The sequence below is a fragment of the Vulpes vulpes genome, chromosome X (genome assembly GCF_048418805.1).
Source record: "Vulpes vulpes isolate BD-2025 chromosome X, VulVul3, whole genome shotgun sequence".
Taxonomy (NCBI): Eukaryota; Metazoa; Chordata; class Mammalia; order Carnivora; family Canidae; genus Vulpes; species Vulpes vulpes.
Genome location: NC_132796.1, coordinates 26,934,451 through 26,957,344, shown reverse-complemented (window position 1 = coordinate 26,957,344; position 22,894 = coordinate 26,934,451). Strand labels below are relative to the sequence as shown.

Below are 22,894 nucleotides of genomic sequence, written 5' to 3'. Positions count from 1 at the left end.
CTCTCTCTCTCTTTCTCTCTCTCTCTCTGTGTGTGTCTCTAATAAATAAAATCTTTAAAGAAAAAAAAAAAAGAAAGTGGACCAGTTTAGTTCTTCTGCATGTCGCTGTCAAGTTTTCCCCAAGGCCATTTGTCAAAGAGACTATCTTTTTTCCATTGGACTTTCTTTCCTGCTTTGTCAAAGATTAGCTGACTGTATAGTTGTGGGCCCATTTCTGGGTTCTCTGTTCTGATCCATCAATCTGTGTGTCTGTTTTTGTGCCTCTCTATGTCTCTCTTTTAAAATAGATGACAAATCTACCAAAATGTAGAAGATACTGAAATTCCATGAAGATCATTTAATCATGGGTTTGAGTTAATCATGATCTAAACATTTATTCAGTAAGCAATGTCATTTATCTTGTAATCCCTATATATAATAGACAGTCTTGAATTAACAAATGTCAAGTAGCATTTTTTTTGTTTTCAGTATGTTTATATTCATGCATTTTATTTGTATTGGTCGTATTAAAAGTTGACTTCTAAATGTATATATCTCAAAAGTAATGAGCATTAAGGATACAGCTTGTTCCCATAAATATTAAAAGCTTTTAAAAAGTATGAATTTCAATACTCTATTTATCAAATAACACAAATTGAGTATTCTTGTAGATTTTAGAAGATCAGAACAAGTATGTTTTGGCAAGGAAGAGTAAAAGGAAGTTTTGGAGTCAGGAAAACCCAGCTGTTTAATGCCACATTTTTTAAAACTTACTAGTTACCTTTGGAATATTATTTATAGTTTTGAACCTTAATTTCTTCATTTATCAGTTGGAGAAAAATATATATATATATATATATTGTAGGAGTATGGATAAGATTAAGGGAGATCATGTAAGTAAAAGCTGTCATTTTGAAAATCTAAGTTAAAATGGTAATTTTATTATTGCAGATATTTTAGAGGGGTAGCCAACCACCCAATCAGTATTATCCTTTTATTTATTTTATTTACCATTTAAAACATAAAAAATAATATTCTTTCTGTATAGTAACTTTAGAAAATGCCGAAATATATAAAAAGTTACATAAAAGTTATCTTTAATTGGTAGCACAAAAAATCATGGTTAATAATTTCATGTATTTCCAATCATTTAAAAAATATAGATAGATAGATAGATAGATAGATAGATAGATAGATAGATAGATACTGATATACCAAATATGCACAGAAAATCGAAGATATAATTTGTGTGGTGTATAACTTACCTTTTCATCAATTAACATGTCATGAATATGTTTCAAAATAGGATGTTTTTCGTGGTGTGAACTTTAAGGATGCAAAGTATCCCATTATATGGATGTAATTTACTGCATTTGAGCGATTTTCAGGTTTTCACTAGTATAAATGACAGAATTGAGTATTCTTGTCACATGTCTCTATGTATATCTCTGATATTCCCCTAGGAAAATTCATAGAAGTAAAATTTTGTGGTTGAATGGAATGAGTACTTCTTTTTCTCCTCTCAAGTTTTTATTTAAATTCCAGTTAGTTAACATACAGTGTAATATTAATTTCACATGTAGAATTTAGGGATTCATCATTTGTATGCAACACCTGGTTCTCATCACAAGTGCCCTCCCTTTTAACCTCTCCTTCCACTCCCCTCCCCTCCAGTAATCCTCAGTTTATTCCCTATAGTTAAGTGTCTCTTTTCTAGTTTGCCCCTCTTCTTTTCTCCCTATGTTCATCTGTTTTGTTTCTTATATTCACCATATGAGTGAAATCATGTCTTTCTCTGACTTATTTCACTTAGGGTAATACACTCTAGCTCCATCTATGTCATTGCAAATGGCAAGATTTCATTCTTTTTATGGCTGAGTAATGTTCCATTTTATGTATATACCACATCTTTATCCACCAGTCAATGGACATTTGGGCTATTTCCATAATTTGGCTCTTGTTGGTAATGGTGCTGTAAACATCAGGGTGCATGTATCCCTTCGAATCAGTATTTTTGTATCTTTTGGGAAAATACCTAGTAGTGTGGAGAAAGGGGAACTCTCTTACACTGTTGGTGGGAATGCAAACAGGTGCAATATAATCGGTCACTCTGGAAAACATTATGGAGGTTCCTCAAAAGTTAAAAATAGAACTACCCTAGGATCCAGCAATTGCACTGCTAGGTATTTATTCTTTTAAATTGGAGTATAAGAGACACATAGGAAAGTATACAGATAATAAGAATAGAAGTTGATGGATTTTTTTTTTAATTTTTTTTTTTTTTTTTTTTTTTATGATAGGCACACAGTGAGAGAGAGAGAGAGAGGCAGAGACACAGGCAGAGGGAGAAGCAGGCTCCATGCACCGGGAGCCTGATGTGGGATTCGATCCCGGGTCTCCAGGATCGCGCCCTGGGCCAAAGGCAGGCGCTAAACCGCTGCGCCACCCAGGGATCCCCGAAGTTGATGGATTTTTTAAAAGTCAGCATACCATGCTACTAACACCCAGATCAGGAATTAGAACATTACCACAGGAGCTTCTTTCATGCTCCTTCCTAGTTATTAACCCTTTACCAACTGCCTTCCTCACCAAAGATAAGCTCACTTCTGACTTCAAACACTTATAGAGTATATGTATTTCTAGATCATCCACTCTCTAAGTGGCACCACTGTCATAAATTAAGTACAAATGGTCTATTCTCACAGCAATACCACACAGAATTGGTTATAGTAAATAATGATACTTGGTAGTAAACATTCTTTTTTGGGGGGGTGGTATTTTTTATTGTAGTTAGAAGTAGTAAACATTCTTAAACTTGATTATTCTTCAAGATTGCATTGGATATTCTTGGCCCTTGGCATTTGCATATATATCTTAGAATTGGTATGTCACTTTCTACTGAAAACTTGCAATTTTAATAGAGCTTGCACTGAATATACAGATTATTAGAAGAGAGTTGATATCTTTACAATATAGGATCTTCCATTTGGTTTCTTCCAATAGAAGAATAAGGTATATTCCTTTATTTTTTTTAGGCTTTCCTTAATCTCTCAGGCGTATTGGTAGTTTTCAGTGTAGAAGTCTAGCTTTTTGGTATGAATTATCAAATTACTCCCTACAAATGTAAGAATTTGTCCTCCCACAAATAGCATAAAAGTGCTTATTTTCTAGAACTTTGATAAATACCTTTGACAAAAGCCAATATAGTAGGCAAATGATGGTTTATTATTGCTGTTTTAATTTGCATTTCATTGACTACTTAGTGGTTGGATTTTTGTTTATTTGCTGTTTCCATTTTTTTGTTAAAATTCCTGTTTATATTCTTTATCCCGAGTTTTCCAATAGATTCTCCATCTCATTTCATTTATTGAAAGATCTTTTTATATGAAAGATTATTACCCATTGTCTGATAGATGCTGCAAATAGTCCCAGCTGTCATTTGTTTTTAATTCTGTTAATTGGCCTTAATTTTGAATAAGCAATACAAATATTATATTTAATAGTTTACTCACATTACTTTCTGCTTCTAAAAGGCTTCCTCACACCAATATTTTATTCTAGTTCTGCTAGTAATTTTTTTACACTTAACACTTTAATTTCTCTAGAATGTTTTTGTTGTAAGATGTGAAATAAGTATTTAATATCTGTTTATTTCTAAAACAGACACCTCTGCTTATCTTGTTATTAAAATTTCTACACATTTGAAATTAAAATTCAAAGTTGAAAAAACAGAAGCTAATCTTGTGTGAAATTAGGTCAAGATTTAGTTAGATACTAAATTAACACATAAGGGAACTGAATGTGTTTAATTTTTTTCTTCACCATAGGGCACATGTTGTACAAAGAATATGGTTCTATAATACTTAAAAAGATTATTGGGAAAATGATGCATTTTACTTTTAAACTGTATACATATTTTGATATGAATATGAAGTAGTAAATGTAATAGTAAATAATATTAAAACATACAAAAGCTGACATGGAACCTACTCATATTCTACCTCATAAATTATTCACATTCTCGTTTTCCAAGAACTATACAGAAGCCATCAGTTCCTGAAGACTGTTTTGAAGGTGTGGGGAAGCACAAAAATTATATGTCAGAAGGTCCCAAATTCTACCCTACCATTAACTAAGTGATATTGTCATAGGAATATGTGATTTTAAACTGATGGCTTAAAAAAAATAAAAATAAAAATAAACTGATGGCTTTAGCTGTGTTACATCCTATTAATAGTGATTTGTTATTAAAATTTATATTCTCAACATTATTTTTGGCAAGAAGAAAAACTGGTAGTTTTCCTTTCTAAATTACCTTATTTCTCTTTGAAGGTAATACATTTATATTTTGCAAAAATTTAAACCTCTAATGAACATCATCCACCCCATCTACCACCTGCCCTACCATCACCAAGCATTGATTTTACTAGTATAAATACATCTACAAGATAAATTCCTAGCAGCAAAAATTCTGGGTATAAGGCTATATGCATCTGTCAGATATTGCCAAATTATCTTCCACAAGGGGTACACAAGTTTGTCTGTCCCACTGGCGATACATAATTGTGTATTTTCCACAACCTTGGCAGAATAGTGTATTTTAGGCTTGGATTTATGTTAGTGCAATAGATGAAATTTTCAGATCTCTCATTACAACGAAGTTTCGCTTCTTTATGTATGTTTAAAATCCATTTATGAAAAAAAATAAAATCCATTTATGTTTTCTTTTTTAGACTGTCCTTTTATCCAGTTTTTCTCTGGGTGGTTGGCTTTTTAAAAATTAATTTGCAGAAGCCTTCTTATGTGTTAGGAAATTAGTACCTTATTTGAGATGTCATAAATATATATATATATATTTACAATTTGTCATTTGTCCTTCGACTTTGCTTTTAGGTGTTTTTTTTTTCCCATTAAAAAGTTTCTCATTTTTATATAGTCCAGGTAACTAATATCTTTGTTAATTAAAACTATTTAACTTGCAGATAAAATTACATTCTTTATGTTGAGTACTCTGGACATGCATTGCTTCTTTAATTGGAAAAAAAAAGAAATCAATCCTAAAATTTTGAAATTGTTTATCTTTCATTCATCAGATGTTTATTGAAACCCTGTTATGGATAAGAACCCAGTTCAAAAAAAAGAAAAAGAACCTAGTTCACCCAGAAATCAAAGCTAAGTGAGGGAGGACAATAATGTAAATAACAAAGAGTATAAGGCATATGCTATGATGGTGGGAAGCACAAGGTCTGTGAGGTTATACCCAATGTAGATGTCATAACTAACCTGAAAACTATTGTGCCCCATAATCTCATTATGAGCCATTGTTTAATTTTTTCAGTTATTAGTCAAATCTCACCCATTGAGCTGTTTGCTCTCCGGAATTGTTCTAGCTCTAGAACCAGAAAGGAATGGTTTGGGAGTGTGAGAAGGAAACTAACAATCTCAGTGGAAAGTTACAGGGATTTCTATCTTGATATGTGAACACTATTTGTGATCAGATATAAATTGGTTCATAGCTCAGTTTTAGAGATTTTAAGAAAATATGATAGCTGTTATTTTCATTAAGTTCAGAATCTAGAGGCTTTTAGATGCTGCTAGTGGAAGCTGTAAAATGTTTTTTACATGTACTTGTGACTAGAAAATAATCCAATAAAAATAAACTGTTAGTAACTTCCTTATAAATGCTGGAAGAGATAAGTTGAAAGCGTTATTAGATTATATATTATAGACATGGAATTACATTTGTAATATAAACTCTCTCTCTCTCTCTCTCTCTCTCACACACACACACACACACACACACACGTGCATGCAAATACAATATTTGTCACCATAGATGTCATTATGGATTAGAACTCACAAAACACAAATAAGCCTTTATCTGATACTTTGTTGACTTGGCTTTATAGCAGGATACAAGTCAAACAAAGCAGATATAGCATCATGATTCATTATCCATTAACAAGCATTTCATGCTACCTGCACACTCTTTACTTACCCAGGGGTGAACACCAAGGTCTGTGCAAATCACTTTAAATAGAAGCCATAGCCTCTATTTCCTTTCTATCTTTTTTTTTTAAATTTTTTATTTATTTATGATAGTCACACACACACACACAGAGAGAGAGAGAGAGAGAGAGAGAGAGAGAGAGAGAGAGAGGCAGAGACATAGGCAGAGGGAGAAGCAGGCTCCATGCCCCGGGAGCCCGACTTGGGATTCGATCCCGGGTCTCCAGGATCGCGCCCTGGGCCAAAGGCAGGCGCTAAACCGCTGCGCCACCCATGGATCCCTCCTTTCTATCTTTTACACTATCTTTTACACTAGGGTCATCCACACCCTAGGTTATGTTCCAGTTCACAGCTTCCCCAATGCAGATACAGTTCCATACAGCAAACAAAGCAGGTCTAATGTTTCCCAATCATCTTAAAGTTAGCATTCCAAGGGAACATTGCTGTGGAGCCTAAGGTCAGTCTCAGGCTGGAACACATCAGTGCAGGCTGAATGTTAACCCTTTACTGATGAATGCACATGCATTTTATACAATGTATATAAATGCACTTATAGATTTCAAAATACATGTTGTTTACATATAATCATAGCTTATATAAAATTCCTTCTCCTCTAAATTAACGGAGAAGTTATTTTGTCCATTAATATATCTCCTTTTCACCTCACATGTCTTGGGTGCAATTAAGGAGCATAATGTTCTTTAGTTAGTTCTTTCAAAAGTATCTAAAACAGATATTCCAAAGTATGGGGCATTATTTAGATGATGCATTAGTGTATTAGTTTACTTTTTTAATATTCTCTATAATATTGGCAAGGGTGTGGAGAAAAAGGAGCCCTCTTGCACAGTTGGTGGGAATGCAAATGGATGCAGCCACTTTGGAAAACAGTATGGAGAATCCTCAAAAAATTAAAAATAGAATTACCCTATAATCCAGTAATTGTGCTACTGAGTTATTTACCCCAAAAATGCAAAAACTAATATATTTGTAGCAGTATTATGTACAGTGGACAAATTATGGAAAAGACCAAGTGTTCATCAACAGATGAATGGGTAAAGAAGATGTGGTGTGTTATGTAAACACACACACACACACACACACACAAATACACAATGGAATATTACTCAGTCATAAAAAATAAAGAAATCTTGCCATTTTCAAAACATGAGTGGATCTAGAGGGTATAATGCTAAATGAAATAAGTCGGAGAAAGACAAATATGATTTGCATGACTTCATTCATATGTAGAATTTAAGAAACAAGACAAACAAGCAAAAAAAAAAAAGAGAGAGAAATCAAGAAACAGACTTTTAACTATAGAGAACAAATTGATGGTTACCAAAAGGGAGGTGAGCAAGGGATGGGTCAAACGCGTGACAGGGTTTAAGGAGTAGGACTTGTGATGAACACTGGGTGCTGTAGGGAAGTGTTGAATCACTATACTGTACAACTGAAACTAATACAACACTGTGTTAACTGTACTGGAATTAAAAATGCTATCTATAATAACATGATATTACTTTATAATAGATGTATATTGTAGCATGTGACTTTATATTATAATGTAATGTTTTATTTATATTATTAGAATAGTATTCATCATATCATAAAGGGTTGCCATTGCAGATTCACATTCTTTACTACCATTTACCCGTTTTACCTCTTGGCAATAGGAAGAAAAAGGCTTTGCTCTTGCTTATCCTGGCTCCCTACTTACACTTGAGCTCAAGTAATAATCACTAAGATGTAATGACTTTATTGTCATTCACTACCATGCAGGATATTGCTCTTGGCTATTTAAATGGATTACCTTATTTAACCCTTATACTGACCCTGTGAAGCAGGTACTGCCATTGTCTGCATTCTGTGGAGAAGGCATTGAGAGTTAAAGGAAATTTAGCTAAAGTGCTAGGAAAGAACTAGAATTAAGATTTAAACCAAGCAGCCTAACTCTAGACTTCCCAGTGTTGTACAGAGTATCCTACTCCTTCCTAAGGTATTTCATGTTTCTCAACCCCAATGTCATGATCCATTTATAAAATGGAGAAAAGAATAGTATCTGTATCATAAGATTGTTGGGTGGATTAAAGAAGGCAGTAAATGTGAAACTTCCAAACATGGTATTTGGCACATTGTAAGCCCTTAATAAAAATAGCCTATAATCATACTGATATATTCTACTCTAATCCAAATGTCTTGTTTCTCCTTTTCATTCCAATCTCCTTATTTTGTTGTACTTGCTTATATTTAGACCCACAAATTATAACCTACCTCCCCATTTTATTTTGTGCATAAAATAATTCCCTGTACAATTACAATTTTCCCTAATACAAAAGAAAGTTAGAAGGAAGGATAAAGGCACAGTATCTGGCATCTAATATGCAATACACCATTATGTTTAGTAAATGAGTGATTCAGTAAAGAATATACTTCTTTACTTTTATTGGTTGCAGTTGGGTATACATTGTGAGTGTGTGTTTTGAATTTCTTTTTTTTTTTTTGTGTGTGTGTGTGTGTGTGTGTGTGTGTGTTTTGAATTTCTAAAAAAGGCTTATTGTCTCTACAGCATAGGATTTGGGGGAAGATTATTAATAAATGACTTATAATTTCTGAATTAAATTCTCACATAACTCATGTGAGTAACTCATATCATCCTGTTAAAATACCAATTTACTTTTTTATTTAAACTATGGGAATCTTTCACTCTTTTTCCTTGCAGGTTTCTAGAAATTTGCCTGAGAAGCAAGAAGAAATTGAGGCACACGTAAAAGACCTTGGACAGCTGGAAGAGCAGTTAAATCATCTGCTTCTATGGCTGTCTCCTATTAGGAATCAGTTGGAAATTTACAATCAACCAAATCAAACAGGACCATTTGACATCAAGGTAGGGACTTTTCACTTTAAATATTGTTTTCCAAAAGAATGGCAATATCACTGAACTAAGTTTCTCAGCCATTATTATAATCGTCATTGTTGTTATAATATTAATAATAATAATAAATTGGCTTTTTTGTTTTGTCTTACCATACTTACTAGCAATGATGTATTCATTAAACTCATATCACTAGAATGCCTTCATCATATTTCTTACTATGACTTATCTCCCATTTCTACGTTAATTGCAGTCAATATATGTTTGTAGATTCCTTATATAAAACTAAAATTGTTTAGGAGATTAGGTGCCTACCAAATAAAGTATAGGCTCTTTAGTAAACATCACAATACCCTCTCAGACTGACTCCAGTTTACCTTTGTATCCTTTTATTCTACCAACAACCTCCCTTTATTTTCTAACTACAGCAAATTATACATTACGTTTATATGTGTACGGTTCCATGTGCCATGTCTGTGTCCCTGATCCCTCTTCCTTAAATGACTTTTTTCTCCTTTTTTGCATGAAGAATTTTTCTACATCCTTCAAGACTGAATTCAATGTCTTTGCTTCTTCAAAACCTTTTTTCATACCCCAAGTAGAATAAAATCCTTCTTAGGATTTCTTATAAGCCTCTGTATCCATTTCCTGTAACCTTTGTACATTGATTTACACTTAAGTTTTGCAGACTTGAGTACTTCATCACACACTTCTTCAAATACAGAGGATGTCTTCTTACATAACTGCTTTATCCCACTACTCTCTGAACCCCCACCCCATCTCAGAGCCCGGTGTATGGTGGGTACTTGTATTTTTGTATCAAAGAATAAAGGTGGTATCGAGACACCCAGAATGGTAATGAGATGCCACAGGTAGGCCTAGTACTCTGGACCAACATGCCAAATGGATGCCACCATCTTCCTCTTTTAGTGTCCCTGTAGACATTGATTGTCCCTAACTTTTCTCTCTCCCCAGGAGCATATTCCAAAGACTTATCCCAAACTGATGCTCGCTTTGCATCCCCTATGGGCCAAAAATATTAAATAGCTTATCACATAAACCAATTAATTAAAATCTCAACCTCTTGATTAATGTAATAATGGGTACTTTCAGACTAAATAAGTTAAGTAACATCTTAAGTAAAGTTTTTCTTTTAGTTCACTGACCCAGATTTTTCAGTGTACTTGCTTTCCATGGTTATCACAACCTTATTTTTTTTAAATCTCCATGAGGTTTTGTTTTGATAGGAGATAAAGCAAGAATAAGATGAAGTATGAGGATATTCTAGAGAAAAGAAAGTCCCAAGTTTAGGAAAGATGGGCTTGAGTGAGGTTAAGGAGAGAGAGAGAGAGGTTTTAAACAACTAAAATTAGTTATATTTGCCAAGTGCACTCCACTACTTTTACTGTATCTCTTCCTGGCACTTTACCATTCTGTTAGCTACCCTCAAGCACAGCTTATACCATGCACATCACCGATAGACATAATTTCACCCCTGCAAAACCCAGGCTGCTCATCCAGTGGCATGGTCTTCAATTTACGTCTGACAATTAAAGTCAAGTCACAGTAGGCTTTACCCAGAACAAATTTCGTTGGCTTTTAAAAAGTATATGAGACATGTAACAACACAGCTGGCACAGTGATGACACAGTAAAGGTCTTGACACCAAGCCATGGCTTCTGATGCACCTTTCACCCTGGGCTTGGGTTATGTGTAGTCACAGGGACAAGACTGGGTGAATGCAAAGCCATATCATCATTCAGGGAAGCCGTCAGTCCTGGAATCCCTTCAGTTTGTTCATCTTGCTAGCACAGTGTCTCAATGGTATTTGACTAGTGTGCATTCTCCAGTACAACTGCATCTCCTCGATGCTCATTTCTCAGTACTCAGTAAGCTCAACAGAGAAGTACAATTACTTCGTCCAACAAACAGTAACCTCAGCCAGATTCTCTTGGATCTAGCATATTCTTAAATATTTCTTGATTTAGTATTATAAAGAGGAAAGGCCATAAATTCTCTGCTCCCAATCAGAAAGAGCTTTCTGTAACTCACAGGTAAAAGCAGATCCTTTACTTTTAAATATAATCTCTAGTTAAAATGAGCTTCTTCATGAAAGTAACGAAAAAATATACTCAATATTAGCTATCTCTGTTGATGGAATATATCTATGTATATCCTTCCTAGGATAACAAAATCCTTCGCTAGAGAGGGATGTTGTTGACTCAACCAAAGTGACTTTAGTACTGGTCTCACCCCCTGACATATGGAAAACTTGCATTGGGCATGTGTTTGTCCATGGCCCATACATCTGTGCCAAATAGGTCCCTGCAGTTTAGAGTGAAAGCTCCTCTCAGCTGTGTTAATCACTTTCCTTTATCAAAGCTACAAGTCCCCACTCTCACTGCTGTGTGTACTTTCAGAGAGTCATGATATTTGCCTCCTGCAGCTTGGTGTAAATCACTGAGGGGAGAGGCAGCTGCCTTTTCCCTGGCAGTAAAATTCCTTGGCTTCAGTCCTCTGTGCATATTCTGAGTTTCTCATCTCTGGAGTGCATATTTCAAAAATATGCCCTTAGCCTTTTTCTTCTGTTTATTCAAGACAAAAAAAATCATAAAATCACATATATGATGACTTCAGACATTCTCCCCATAATTCTCAGACCCCTAGTTTGTAATCAGGAAATAGCGACCTGTGTGAATAATTTACTAACTTACCTAGTTCTTTATCCCTCTTTGTCTAGCCTCTATCTAAATTCACTGTCTAATAAATGATTTATAAAGATTGCTCAGACTTCTTCTATAAGATATGTGATTTTAGGCTGTATGGCCTGCTATAGCCCTCTACTTAAAGAGATGAGATTAAACTTTTTTTTTCAGTTAAAGAAAGATAGGAAAATAGACTTTACTTTAAACTACTAAAAACCAAAAATAGTTTTTAAGCACTCTTGTGGACATGCCCATTTTTAAACACAGAGAAAGAAACTCCTTTCTAAAATCTTAGGAATGAATTAATGCAAAAACAGTAGACAGCACAAGGAGCCTCTGATTCCTAAATTTAAAGAAATTGTCTTTGTCCATGGTGGCCATGGCTACCTCTGAAACAAAGAGCCTAAGGCCTTGACATCCGGGTTATTTGTTTTCTCTCGTCAAACTCCAAGCACCTGTTAGAAAAATATGTAATACCCTCTATGAGCCTCAGTTTTGCCTGCTTGGCACTTCATGCTTATTGATGAAATGCAGCTAGCTGTGTAATGAAACCCAAATAAAAAAAGCCTTAAGGGCTCTGTTCTAATACATTGTTTATGCTGGAGTGAAAATTGACTGCACATCGCTTGGCTTGTGCAATTTACTCCCGAAATATTCCTATTCAGGAAATCCTGCAAATAGCAATATTCATCTTGAAAATCACCTCACAGAACCCTTAGCAAACTGAGAAACATAATCAATGAGATCGTGATGTAGAGGGTGAAAATGAGGCGTAATCACAGACCTTTCCCTTCAGTCAGTGTACTAGAAGGCATGCCTTTGAATTTAGATTTCCAAATGTACTCTCAATTTAGACATAAGATATGTTGATTTCAGATTTTAGAAATGATAATTGAATGCTCAAACCAGGGACCAGTTAGAATTTCTATAAAAGGTCTTATGTTTTTAATCTTTAATGAATGCTATCAGTAATGAGCTGTAGGTATACTATTTATCTGACATAGAACTACCTAACTACTGTTTTCAAAACTTTGTATTAAAATATGAGGGAGGGGGCCACATAATTTTATGTTAAGTCTTACTGACTGAAATACTTTCATATTGAAGACAGGGAGAGTTTTTTTCTTCTCTTCAAGAATGACTTTGCTTCTGTGATCTATAAATAACATGACATACTGTTCTGCTAGCTCTTCCTCTCCATGTAAGAAACTTAATTGCCCATAATGACAAATCCACACAGAAAACTACCAAAAGACACAATTGGAATGAATGAATGATAAAGTATGTGAGCGCCCAGGCCATTCTCAGTGTGCCTTGAGTGTTGTCCAAAAACAAAAACAAAAACAAAAACACAAACAAAAACAAAAAAGCACCAGATGACTTCATAGGCAAGGAAAACTCTATTCAAGACTATTAAAATAAGAGAGAGAGAGACTGAAGTCAACTCCACTGAAACGATAAGCAGGAAAGATTTTAATCCTTGGGATGAACTCCTGTTAAAGTGCTAAAAGGGCACTGGCAGGGATGTTGGTCAAGGTGATTTGACCTTGTGTGTTTGCTGTTTGTCACTTACTGAAGGGAGGCTACTATGCCCCCCACTACAGAGGTGGGAAGCTGGTGCTAGTCTTCCTGACATTTACATTTCAATGAGATGGTTCCCAGGTATTTGAGAAAGACATTCCTGGGTTGTAGAAGACTTCTCTCTCAAAATGGCAGATAAGGTATTGACAGTTGAAAGTTTTTCTAAAGTGAACTAAGAAAATAGAGTTCAAGTCTAGAATCAGGAAGAAACCCATCTCATTTTTTAGTCAGCCTTAAGGAGAATATTGAGGCCATCTTTGTCACTACCCTCTTTTGCCGGAGCGAAGCCAGTTATCCCAGTGAACAGGTTGGTAAAGCTACTTCATGTCAGTTATTTCAGAAGCTTTCTGTTGTTCAAGGACTACTTGAACTGAGTCTGAAACTTCATAGTAGAGGATTTTGCTGCACAGTGTGAGCAATTAGGTATTTAATAAGGGGTGTTTTCTATGACAGTGAGAAGAAAAACAAAGATTAATAATTGGAACATACTATAAATCCAGTTTCCAAGTCCACAGGGCAGCCAATTAAGAAGATTCCTAGAGGTTGGGCTGGAAACGTCTTTGGATGGTGAAGCAACAATAGCAGTGACCATTTTATGACTATTTGAATGTTTTAGGTGACAGTACAGACGTCAGAGAGGTTTTGTAAGATTGTCCACAGTCAGAGCTATTTCCTGGAACAGAGCATAAAAGTTGTGGGACTTCCACTGAACTTCCTGAGCAGCCCTTATAGCTGCAACTCCAGGCTTGTGGGTTGTCCAGACATAATGTCCTGTGCCCGTGAGTCCTTTGAAGTCAATGTCAAGTTGTCCAGCTTCAGCTCTCAGGGTTTCCTTAGAGCCTGAGAGAAAAGTTCAACTATAGGACAATCTAGAATCTCGATAAGGATCTGGGTACTTAGCTTTTAGTTCTCAGTGGTTCCAAGTCAGGAGAATAGGAGAAAAAAAAATGGAAACATTAGTTTGGAGAGTTGTGGTCAAACACTGAAAGAAACTCAAAAACTTGAAAATTTGGTAGAAACTAACCATATGTGTAAGATAGTCCAATCTACAAATTGGTAACAATATCATGTAGTTTATAAGGAAATACGAAATAGCTCAAAGGCAAAGAACAGGACGAGAATCTGGTAACCTATCAGTATGTGCTACAGTTTTCTATTGAAGTGCAATTTTTGTTTCTCTGTAGTCACCTCCCATTTGAGCAAAGGTACTCCCAGTGAAATTATTCTTGTTTACAAAATAAAGCTGGGCTGTATTTTGTCAATACAATCGTAGTTGTCTACAGTCAATAGTAGTTGACTACACAGGCCTTTCAAAGTTTGTGTTGCTGTAAGTTTTTTTTTTATTTTTTTTTTATTTATTTATGATAATCACAGAGAGAGAGAGAGGCAGAGACATAGGCAGAGGGAGAAGCAGGCTCCATGCACCGGGAGCCCGATGTGGGATTTGATCCCAGGTCTCCAGGACCGCACCCTGGGCCAATGGCAGGCGCCAAACCGCTGCGCCACCGGGGGATCCCCTGCTGTAAGTTTTTATAAAGAATCTCAGATTTGACTTTTAAAAGCTTCATGAAATTCAAAAGCCAAGCCAAGAACTTGCCATCAGATTTTACCTGCAACACTATAGATTGAGGTGAAGTTTTCTATTTTCAAAGTCCTCAAAATATCCTAAAGCTTCCTGGGTTTGCCAGGGAGTGACCTTCCTTATTTACCTATAAGACTGGACATCCCATTAAGCCAGGCTAGTTTTCTCAAAAGGGCTTTGTAAACATTGTCTCCAAAAAGTGTACTGTTGTTCTTTAAAACTATCTGGTCATATCCGATTTTATGTATATCTTTGTCAAATATAACATTCCAGTCAAAGCTTTGGTTATATAATCAATTTTCTCAATTATCCTGTTACAAGAAAGATAGCTTCTTTTTTTTTTTTTTAATTAATTTTTATTGGTGTTCAATTTACCAACATACAGAAAAACACCCAGTGCTCATCCCGTCAAGTGTCCACCTCAGTGCCCGTCACCCATTCCCCTCCAACACCCGCCCTCCTCCCCCCTTCCACCACCCCTAGTTCGTTTCCCCGAGTTAGGAGTCTTTATGTTCTGTCTCCCTTCCTGATATTTCCCAACATTTCTTCTCCCTTCCTTTATATTCCCTTTCACTATTATTTATATTCCCCAAATGAATGAGAACATACACTGCTTGTCCTTCTCCGATTGACTTATTTCACTCAGCATAATACCCTCCAGTTCCATCCACGTTGAAGCAAATGGTGGGTATTTGTCGTTTCTAATCGCTGAGTAATATTCCATTGCATACATAAACCACATCTTCTTTATCCATTCATCTTTCGATGGACACCGAGGCTCCTTCCACAGTTTGGCTATTGTGGCCATTGCTGATAGAAACATCGGGGTGCAGGTGTCCCGACGTTTCGTTGCATCTGAATCTTTGGGGTAAATCCCCAACAGTGCAATTGCTGGGTCGTAGGGCAGGTCTATTTTTAACTCTTTGAGGAACCTCCACACAGTTTTCCAGAGTGGCTGCACCAGTTGACATTCCCACCAACAGTGTAAGAGGGTTCCCTTTTCTCCGCATCCTCTCCAACATTTGTTGTTTCCTGCCTTGTTAATTTTCCCCATTCTCACTGGTGTGAGGTGGTATCTCATTGTGGTTTTGATTTGTATTTCCCTGATGGCAAGTGATGCAGAGCATTTTCTCATGTGCATGTTGGCCATGTCCATGTCTTCCTCTGTGAGATTTCTCTTCATGTCTTTTGCCCATTTCATGATTGGATTGTTTGTTTCTTTGGTGTTGAGTTTAATAAGTTCTTTATAGATTTTGGAAACTAGCCCTTTATCTGATATGTCGTTTGCAAATATCCTCTCCCATTCTGTAGGTTGTCTTTTAGTTTTTTTGACTGTATCCTTTGCTGTGCAAAAGCTTCTTATCTTGATGAAGTCCCAATAGTTCATTTTTGCTTTTGTTTCTTTTGCCTTTGTGGATGTATCTTGCAAGAAGTTACTGTGGCCGAGTTCAAAAAGGGTGTTGCCTGTGTTCTCCTCTAGGATTTTGATGGACTCTTGTCTCACATTTAGATCTCTCATCCATTTTGAGTTTATCTTTGTGTATGGTGAAAGAGAGTGGTCCAGTTTCATTCTTCTGCATGTGGATGTCCAATTTTCCCAACACCATTTATTGAAGAGACTGGAAAGATAGCTTCTTATTGAATCTGTGCGAATAATCATATTGCCAGGAAAATAAAATTACTCAGTAGGAGTTTGTAGATTCTGGAAGCAGAGAGGAAAAGATAAATGTTTCATTTCTGTTTATAAAAGTGTAATCTACTAAATTGCTCTGAGTTAGAGATAGCGTAAGAAAAAAAGAAAAAGGAGTTCCTTGTATCAAGAATATAGAATATTAAAGCATCAGCAATATTCCAAACAAAAGCCTTAATCAAATGATTCTTCACCAGTTCAATCAGTTCTATGTACTTGATTGTCATTTTGCTTGATCTCGGACAGTTTCATAAACCCATCAACTTCTTCCCTGGACTTCTGGAAATCTTGACTCAGTCAAAGTTATTTAAGCAAAGCTACAGAAGCTTGTGCCCTAGAATACCTGGAATAGTCCTTTCAGTGCATCTCCAAGACAGTCCCTTATTGTTGAAGACAAACATTCTGGGCTGTAGCTGATTACAAGTACTTTCAGGGGAGCCTCGGAGTAAAACAACTTTATAAAGGATAAAAGACTTCAAACAGCTACAGTTAAAGATCTGATGAGAGTTCACTTAAAGGAATTCAGTCACTTCTGTGGTATACAACATTTTCCAGTAATAAACGGAATTATCACTGATGATATTATACTGTCATCTGTTAGGCAAAACAACACCACGTCATATCATGAACAGCAAGGGCACTGACTAATTTCTAGTAACTTGATATAATTACTGAAATATTTATGTTACTAACATGTGACTCATACAAATATATCCTCTGGAAGGTTAAGCATCTCTTATTTGTTGATGCTTTTTATTTTAACTCAATGTGTCAAGTAAGCCTTAGCCATTCTTAATATATTTTTTTAGATATTAAGAGAGAACAAATGTGAGAGAACAAATCTAGAGATTTTTCAAGTCAGTTTAAGATCAAGATTTCATTTAGGATTAGATTTGTGGAAGGAAAAATATCAAAGGTTGTCAAAAATGTGAAAAGGTTTGAACCCTTGGTTAAATAGGATCATGGGTCACTAAAATAGTGCTTGACTACCTATTTAACCAAAGTGACAGTGAAAGATTTCAAAAAAAAAGCGTACGAGGTAATATGATTGTAAAAGACTGGCTTTTTCAAAAGTGAAATGATTCTTAAATCATCAAGGACATGATATTATCAACATAAAACACAGGAAATTATTCCAATAAGACACAATCACTTTCGCTACCTGAATTATTCAGAAAGTAAAGAAAAAGCTTTTACAATCTTTTATTAAGAATAAATCAGTAATCCGAGAAAAATTTGTCATTTTAATGAAGAAAAAAATGAACCCTAGTTTTTCATTAATACACTGTTGATACTAAAGCTCATTTGTAAAAAGCTTCTAAATAAACCCATTCAATCATAGTCAGCTTTGATCACATGACACAAATTTCCTTTTCCACAAACTTTCTACAGCTTTCTATATCCATTCAGATTTTGTCCTACACTTTTCCTCATCTTCCTTCTGGAATAATCAGTCATTTCACTTAAGGACAAAATTATTCTCTTTTTATATAACAAAAACAATAAAACAATGTCTCCTCAAAGAGTTAAAAATAGACCTGCCCTACGACCCAGCAATTGCACTGCTGGGGATTAACCCCAAAGATGCAGATGCAATGAAACGCCGGGACACCTGCACCCCGATGTTTATAGCAGCAATGTCCACAATAGCCAAACTGTGGAAGGAGCCTCGGTGTCCATCGAAAGATGAATGGACAAAGAAGCTGTGGTTTATATATACAATGGAATATTACTCAGCAATTAGAAATGACAAATACCCACCATTTGCTTCAATGTGGATGGAACTGGAGGGTATTATGCTGAGTGAAGTAAGTCAATCAGAGAAGGACAAACATTATACGTTCTCATTCATTTGGGGAATATAAATAATAGTGAAAGGGAATATAAGGGAAGGGAGAAGAAATGTGTGGGAAATATCAGAAAGGGAGACAGAACATAAAGACTCCTAACTCTGGGAAACGAACTAGGGGTAGTGGAAGGGGAGGAGGGCAGGGGTTCGGGGGGAATGGGTGACGGGTACTGAGGGGGGCACTTGACGGGATGAGCACTGGGTGTTTTTTTGTATGTTGGCAAAGTGAACACCAATAAAAAATAAATTTATTATTAAAAAAAAACAATGTCATTACCTGCCTTGCATATGTTTCATACAAAGTTGTTTTTCTTTGACTTTAATGTTTCTAGAAGTTTCATATATATATATATATATATATATATATATATATATATATATAATGCCTTTTAACCATTAGCAACTTTTGTTTTACAGAGAAAATTAGGAAGCAGATAAATGTTAACTGTCATATACTAGCATTTTGTAGCAGACTAGCAATGATTATGAAAACAAGTTGAGGTTACCTTTTCAATATGAAGGCTAAACGTTTTCATCAATATTTAAGATTTTCTTTGGAACTAATAGGTGATATTATGGACGTCGTGGACTAGACTTTGGGTGAGTGACTAAGGTTGTAACAAAGGGCGATCTGGGTGTCTCCAAAGCCCACCTGAGTATATAAAATATCCAGTTAGTTTCCAGGTAGTCTTTTCAACTTCAGGTGATTACTTTTGGGGTTCCTAAGTCCCTTGAGAGCCCCCTATGGGGCAGGAAGCATAAAGCTCATCGTTGAGTTGAGGGACGGAGTGGGGAAGGAATGGTCTGGCAGAAATGGACAGAGGGATGGAAGATAAGAAGGTTTTGAAAGGGAATATATGAAAGAATTCAAGGGAACTGACGGAAAGATCAAAGGTGATAAAAGGAAAGAACAGCAGAGGTGTTGGGAAGGGAGAGGTCCTAGATGAGGTAGTGTAGGGCGATTGTAAGTTTTCCCAAAAGGCCATTGAAATTCCAAATTACCTTTAGTAAAACCACGTCAACAAGGAGGGAAGCTGACAGCTCCACAGCTGTTCTCTTCAGAGGAGAATCAAAAGAGCAAGAACTTCCCATGGGGAAGAGACGAAACAGTAACAACAAAGTAAGAAACGCCAGAGAAATAGTGCTTTAAATACCCAAGAACTGAAGTTCAAGCAAATGAGATCTCAGTGTGAATGTAATATGTTCTACACCCTTGGTAGCTTTCAAACAGAAAATCTTGGACTCTAACCCAGCATCAATCGTCAACTCAGACTCCTAAGGACAAAAAAAAATCTGTCCCTACCATGCTTCCAAAGACTGTCATCAGAAGCTGGATTTTGAGTTGGCTTCATCAGTAGATCCTCAGTCAGTCGGGAGTGTGGTCACTTTTCGTATAATTAGCTTTTTGGAGGTTAATGTCCTCCAGTTCACTGTTAGGGAGATAATTCACATGCAGTGAGATTATTCACATTCAAACAGTTACTCCCTTACATAATAGATATGTACTAGCTCAAAATTAGAATAAGATACCTATTTTAATTTTTTTTGATTGCCAATATGGAGATGAAAAATGGCATCTCATTGTAGTTTTATTTTTTTATTTTTTAAATTTATTTTTTATTGGAGTTCGATTTGCCAGCATATAGCATATCACCCAGTGCTCATCCCGCCAAGTGCCCCCCTCAGTGCCCGTCACCCAGTCCCCCTAACCCCGCGCCCACCTCCCCTTCCACTACCCCTTGTTTGTTTCCCAGAGTGAGGAGTCTCTCATGTTCTGTTACCCTCACTGATATTTTCACTCATTTTCTCTCCTTTCCCCTTTATTCCCTTTCATTTTTTATATTCCCCAAATGAATGAGACCCTATAATGTTTGTCCTTCTCCGATTGACTTATTTCACTCAGCATAATACCCTCCAGTTCCCTCCACATCGAAGCAAATGGTGGGTATTTGTCGTTTCTAATGGCTGAGTAATATTCCATTGTATACATAGACCACATCTTCTTTATCCATTCATCTTTCGATGGACACTGAGGCTCCTTCCACAGTTTGGCTATTGTGGCCATTGCTGATAGAAACATCGGGGTGCAGGTGTCCCGACGTTTCATTGCATCTGTATCTTTGGAGTAAATCCCCAACAGTGCAATTGCTGGGTCGTAGGGCAGGCCTATTTTTAACTCTTTGAGGAACCTCCACACAGTTTTCCAGAGTGGCTGCACCAGTTCACATTCCCACCAACAGTGTAAGAGGGTTCCCCTTTCTCCACATCCTCTCCAACATTTGTTGTTTCCTGCCTTGTCAATTTTCCCCATTCTCACTGGTGTGAGGTGGTATCTCATTATGGTTTTGATTTGTATTTCCCTGATGGCAAGTGATGAGGAGCCTTTTCTCATGTGCTTGTTGGCCATGTCTATGTCTTCCTCTGTGAAATTTCTGTTCATGTCTTTTGCCCATTTCATAGTTGGATTTTTTTTTTAAATTTTTAAGAGGTGGTGTTGGGAAGGCTAAGGACAGAGAAGAGGACACTGACTTTTTATGTCTAATCCTCATTCCTAGAAAAAAAATGTTTCAGTGTTTTCTATTAGGTACATCAGTATTTCCATGGAATGTATCCTGAAAAATAGTGGATGACAGCTATTAGACAAAAAGGCACAATATGCCCATTCACCATGCAACTGAACAGAAATTTATTGGAAATTAACTACCCCTGACAAATTTAGGTTGATCTGAGGAAAAATATGCATAATTATATCTTCAATAAAATCTTGAAGATTGTTGGTTTGTGGATAAGTCCATATTTTAATGGAATTAGCCATTGACCTTTCTCTTGGAACACTGGGGATCATAATTTTATCTCTTAATCTTTACCCCTTCTCTGAACTTCAAAAACTGTTCCTTAGTTGAGGTAGCATGATAATGGGGAGAGAAACAAAAGACCCAAGTTTATATCCAGCTCTGGCATTATTGGGTTTATGACACTGTTTAACTCACCCTTTTTATCCTGACTTGCCTCTTGATTAATAATGAAAAATTGAGCCAATTTCTCTGGTACTCTGTTGAATTAAGGTACAACTACGGCAAAAACACATTTTTTCTAAAATAATAAAAAAGATGGTGAATGATACTTTCCCTAGTGTAGCTGGAATTTTGACAAGAGCCTCTAAAGAGAAAAAATAGGCTGGCAAAATACACCACCGTTTCAAAAGAAAGTATGTTGCTACCAGAAAACCTCTCCAAAAAAAGACTGCAGATAGTCATGAGATTTTCATTGTTCACCCAACCAAATTGCTCATATAAGGACATTATAAATTTAAGAAGTTTCTTGAATTGGAACTTCCTGGAACAGAGAAATCACGTAGGACTAGGATTTTGTTGGCTAAGAGGAAACTGGTATGGTTTTTTCCTATTCACTTCAACAGGAAGGGGAGAAGAGTGCTCTTCTTCCCCCACTGCTGAGCCAAGGAGGAAAGCTCCAAAAAAACCTCTATTACAGTGGTAAGCATGCCATTCTGCTTATAAAACTCTCCAAATTGTTTAGAAAACTAAATATCTGGGGTATCCTGAACATTCTAAACTTGATGTCTGTTTTCTCCCCTGGCATATTGTAAACATTGACATTTAAAAAGTGTAACATTACTCTTTTAAATATATCCAGTAGACTCCAAATACCATAGCAATATGATATCTACCATCATCCACTACAAAAAATACACAAAACAAGCTCATCTTTAAGTTTCTTATCATTTTTCTTTCTTCTTTATATTTCCATTCTACTTCCTCCAAAGAACTATATTTTAGTGTAATATATATTTATGCTATAAAACCTTTTATTAGTCTATCATACTTCTTTTTTTACAATAAATTTATTTTTTATTGGTGTTCAATTTACCAACATACAGAATAACACCCAGTGCTCATCCCGTCAAGTGTCCCCCTCAGTGCCCGTCACCCATTCACCCCCACCCCCCGCCCTCCTCCCCTTCCACCACCCCTAGATCCTTTCCCAGAGTTAGGAGGCTTCCATGTTCTGTCTCCCCTTCTGATATTTCCCACACATTTCTTCTCCCTTCCCTTATATTCCCTTTCACTATTATTTATATTCCCCCAAATGAATGAGATCGTATAATGTTTGTCCTTCTCCGATTGACTTACTTCACTCAGCATAATACCCTCCAGTTCCATCCACATCGAAGCAAATGGTGGGTATTTGTCGTTTCTAATGGCTGAGTAATATTCCATTGTATACATAAAACACATTTTCTTTATCCATTCATCTTTTGATGGACACCGAGGCTCCTTCCACAGTTTGGCTATTGTGGACATTGCTGCTAGAAACATCGGGGTGCAGGTGTCCTGGCGTTTCATTGCCTCTCTATCTTTGGGGTAAATCCCCAACAGTGCAATTGCTGGGTTGTAGGGCAGGTCTATTTTTAACTCTTTGAGGAACCTCCACACAGTTTTCCAGAGTGGCTGCACCAGTTCACATTCCCACCAACAGTGTAAGAGGGTTCCCTTTTCTCCGCATCCTCTCCAACCTTTGTGATTTCCTGCCTTGTTAATTTTCCCCATTCTCACTGGTGTGAGGTGGGATCTCATTGTGGTTTTGATTTGTATTTCCCTGATGGTGA

The 22,894-nt window shown here is 36.2% G+C and overlaps 1 protein-coding gene across 7 annotated transcripts in view; it reads left to right on the top strand.

The window, feature by feature from the left end:
• The window catches only part of DMD (dystrophin), a 2,426,617-nt gene that overhangs the window by 1,703,107 nt on the left and 700,616 nt on the right, over positions 1-22,894 (top strand). For all 7 annotated transcript variants that reach the window (XM_072743155.1, XM_072743156.1, XM_072743160.1 and 4 more), the window contains one exon: positions 8,708-8,872. In XM_072743155.1, coding sequence (XP_072599256.1) covers positions 8,708-8,872 — 165 coding nt within the window. The remainder of the gene's footprint in view (positions 1-8,707; positions 8,873-22,894) is intronic.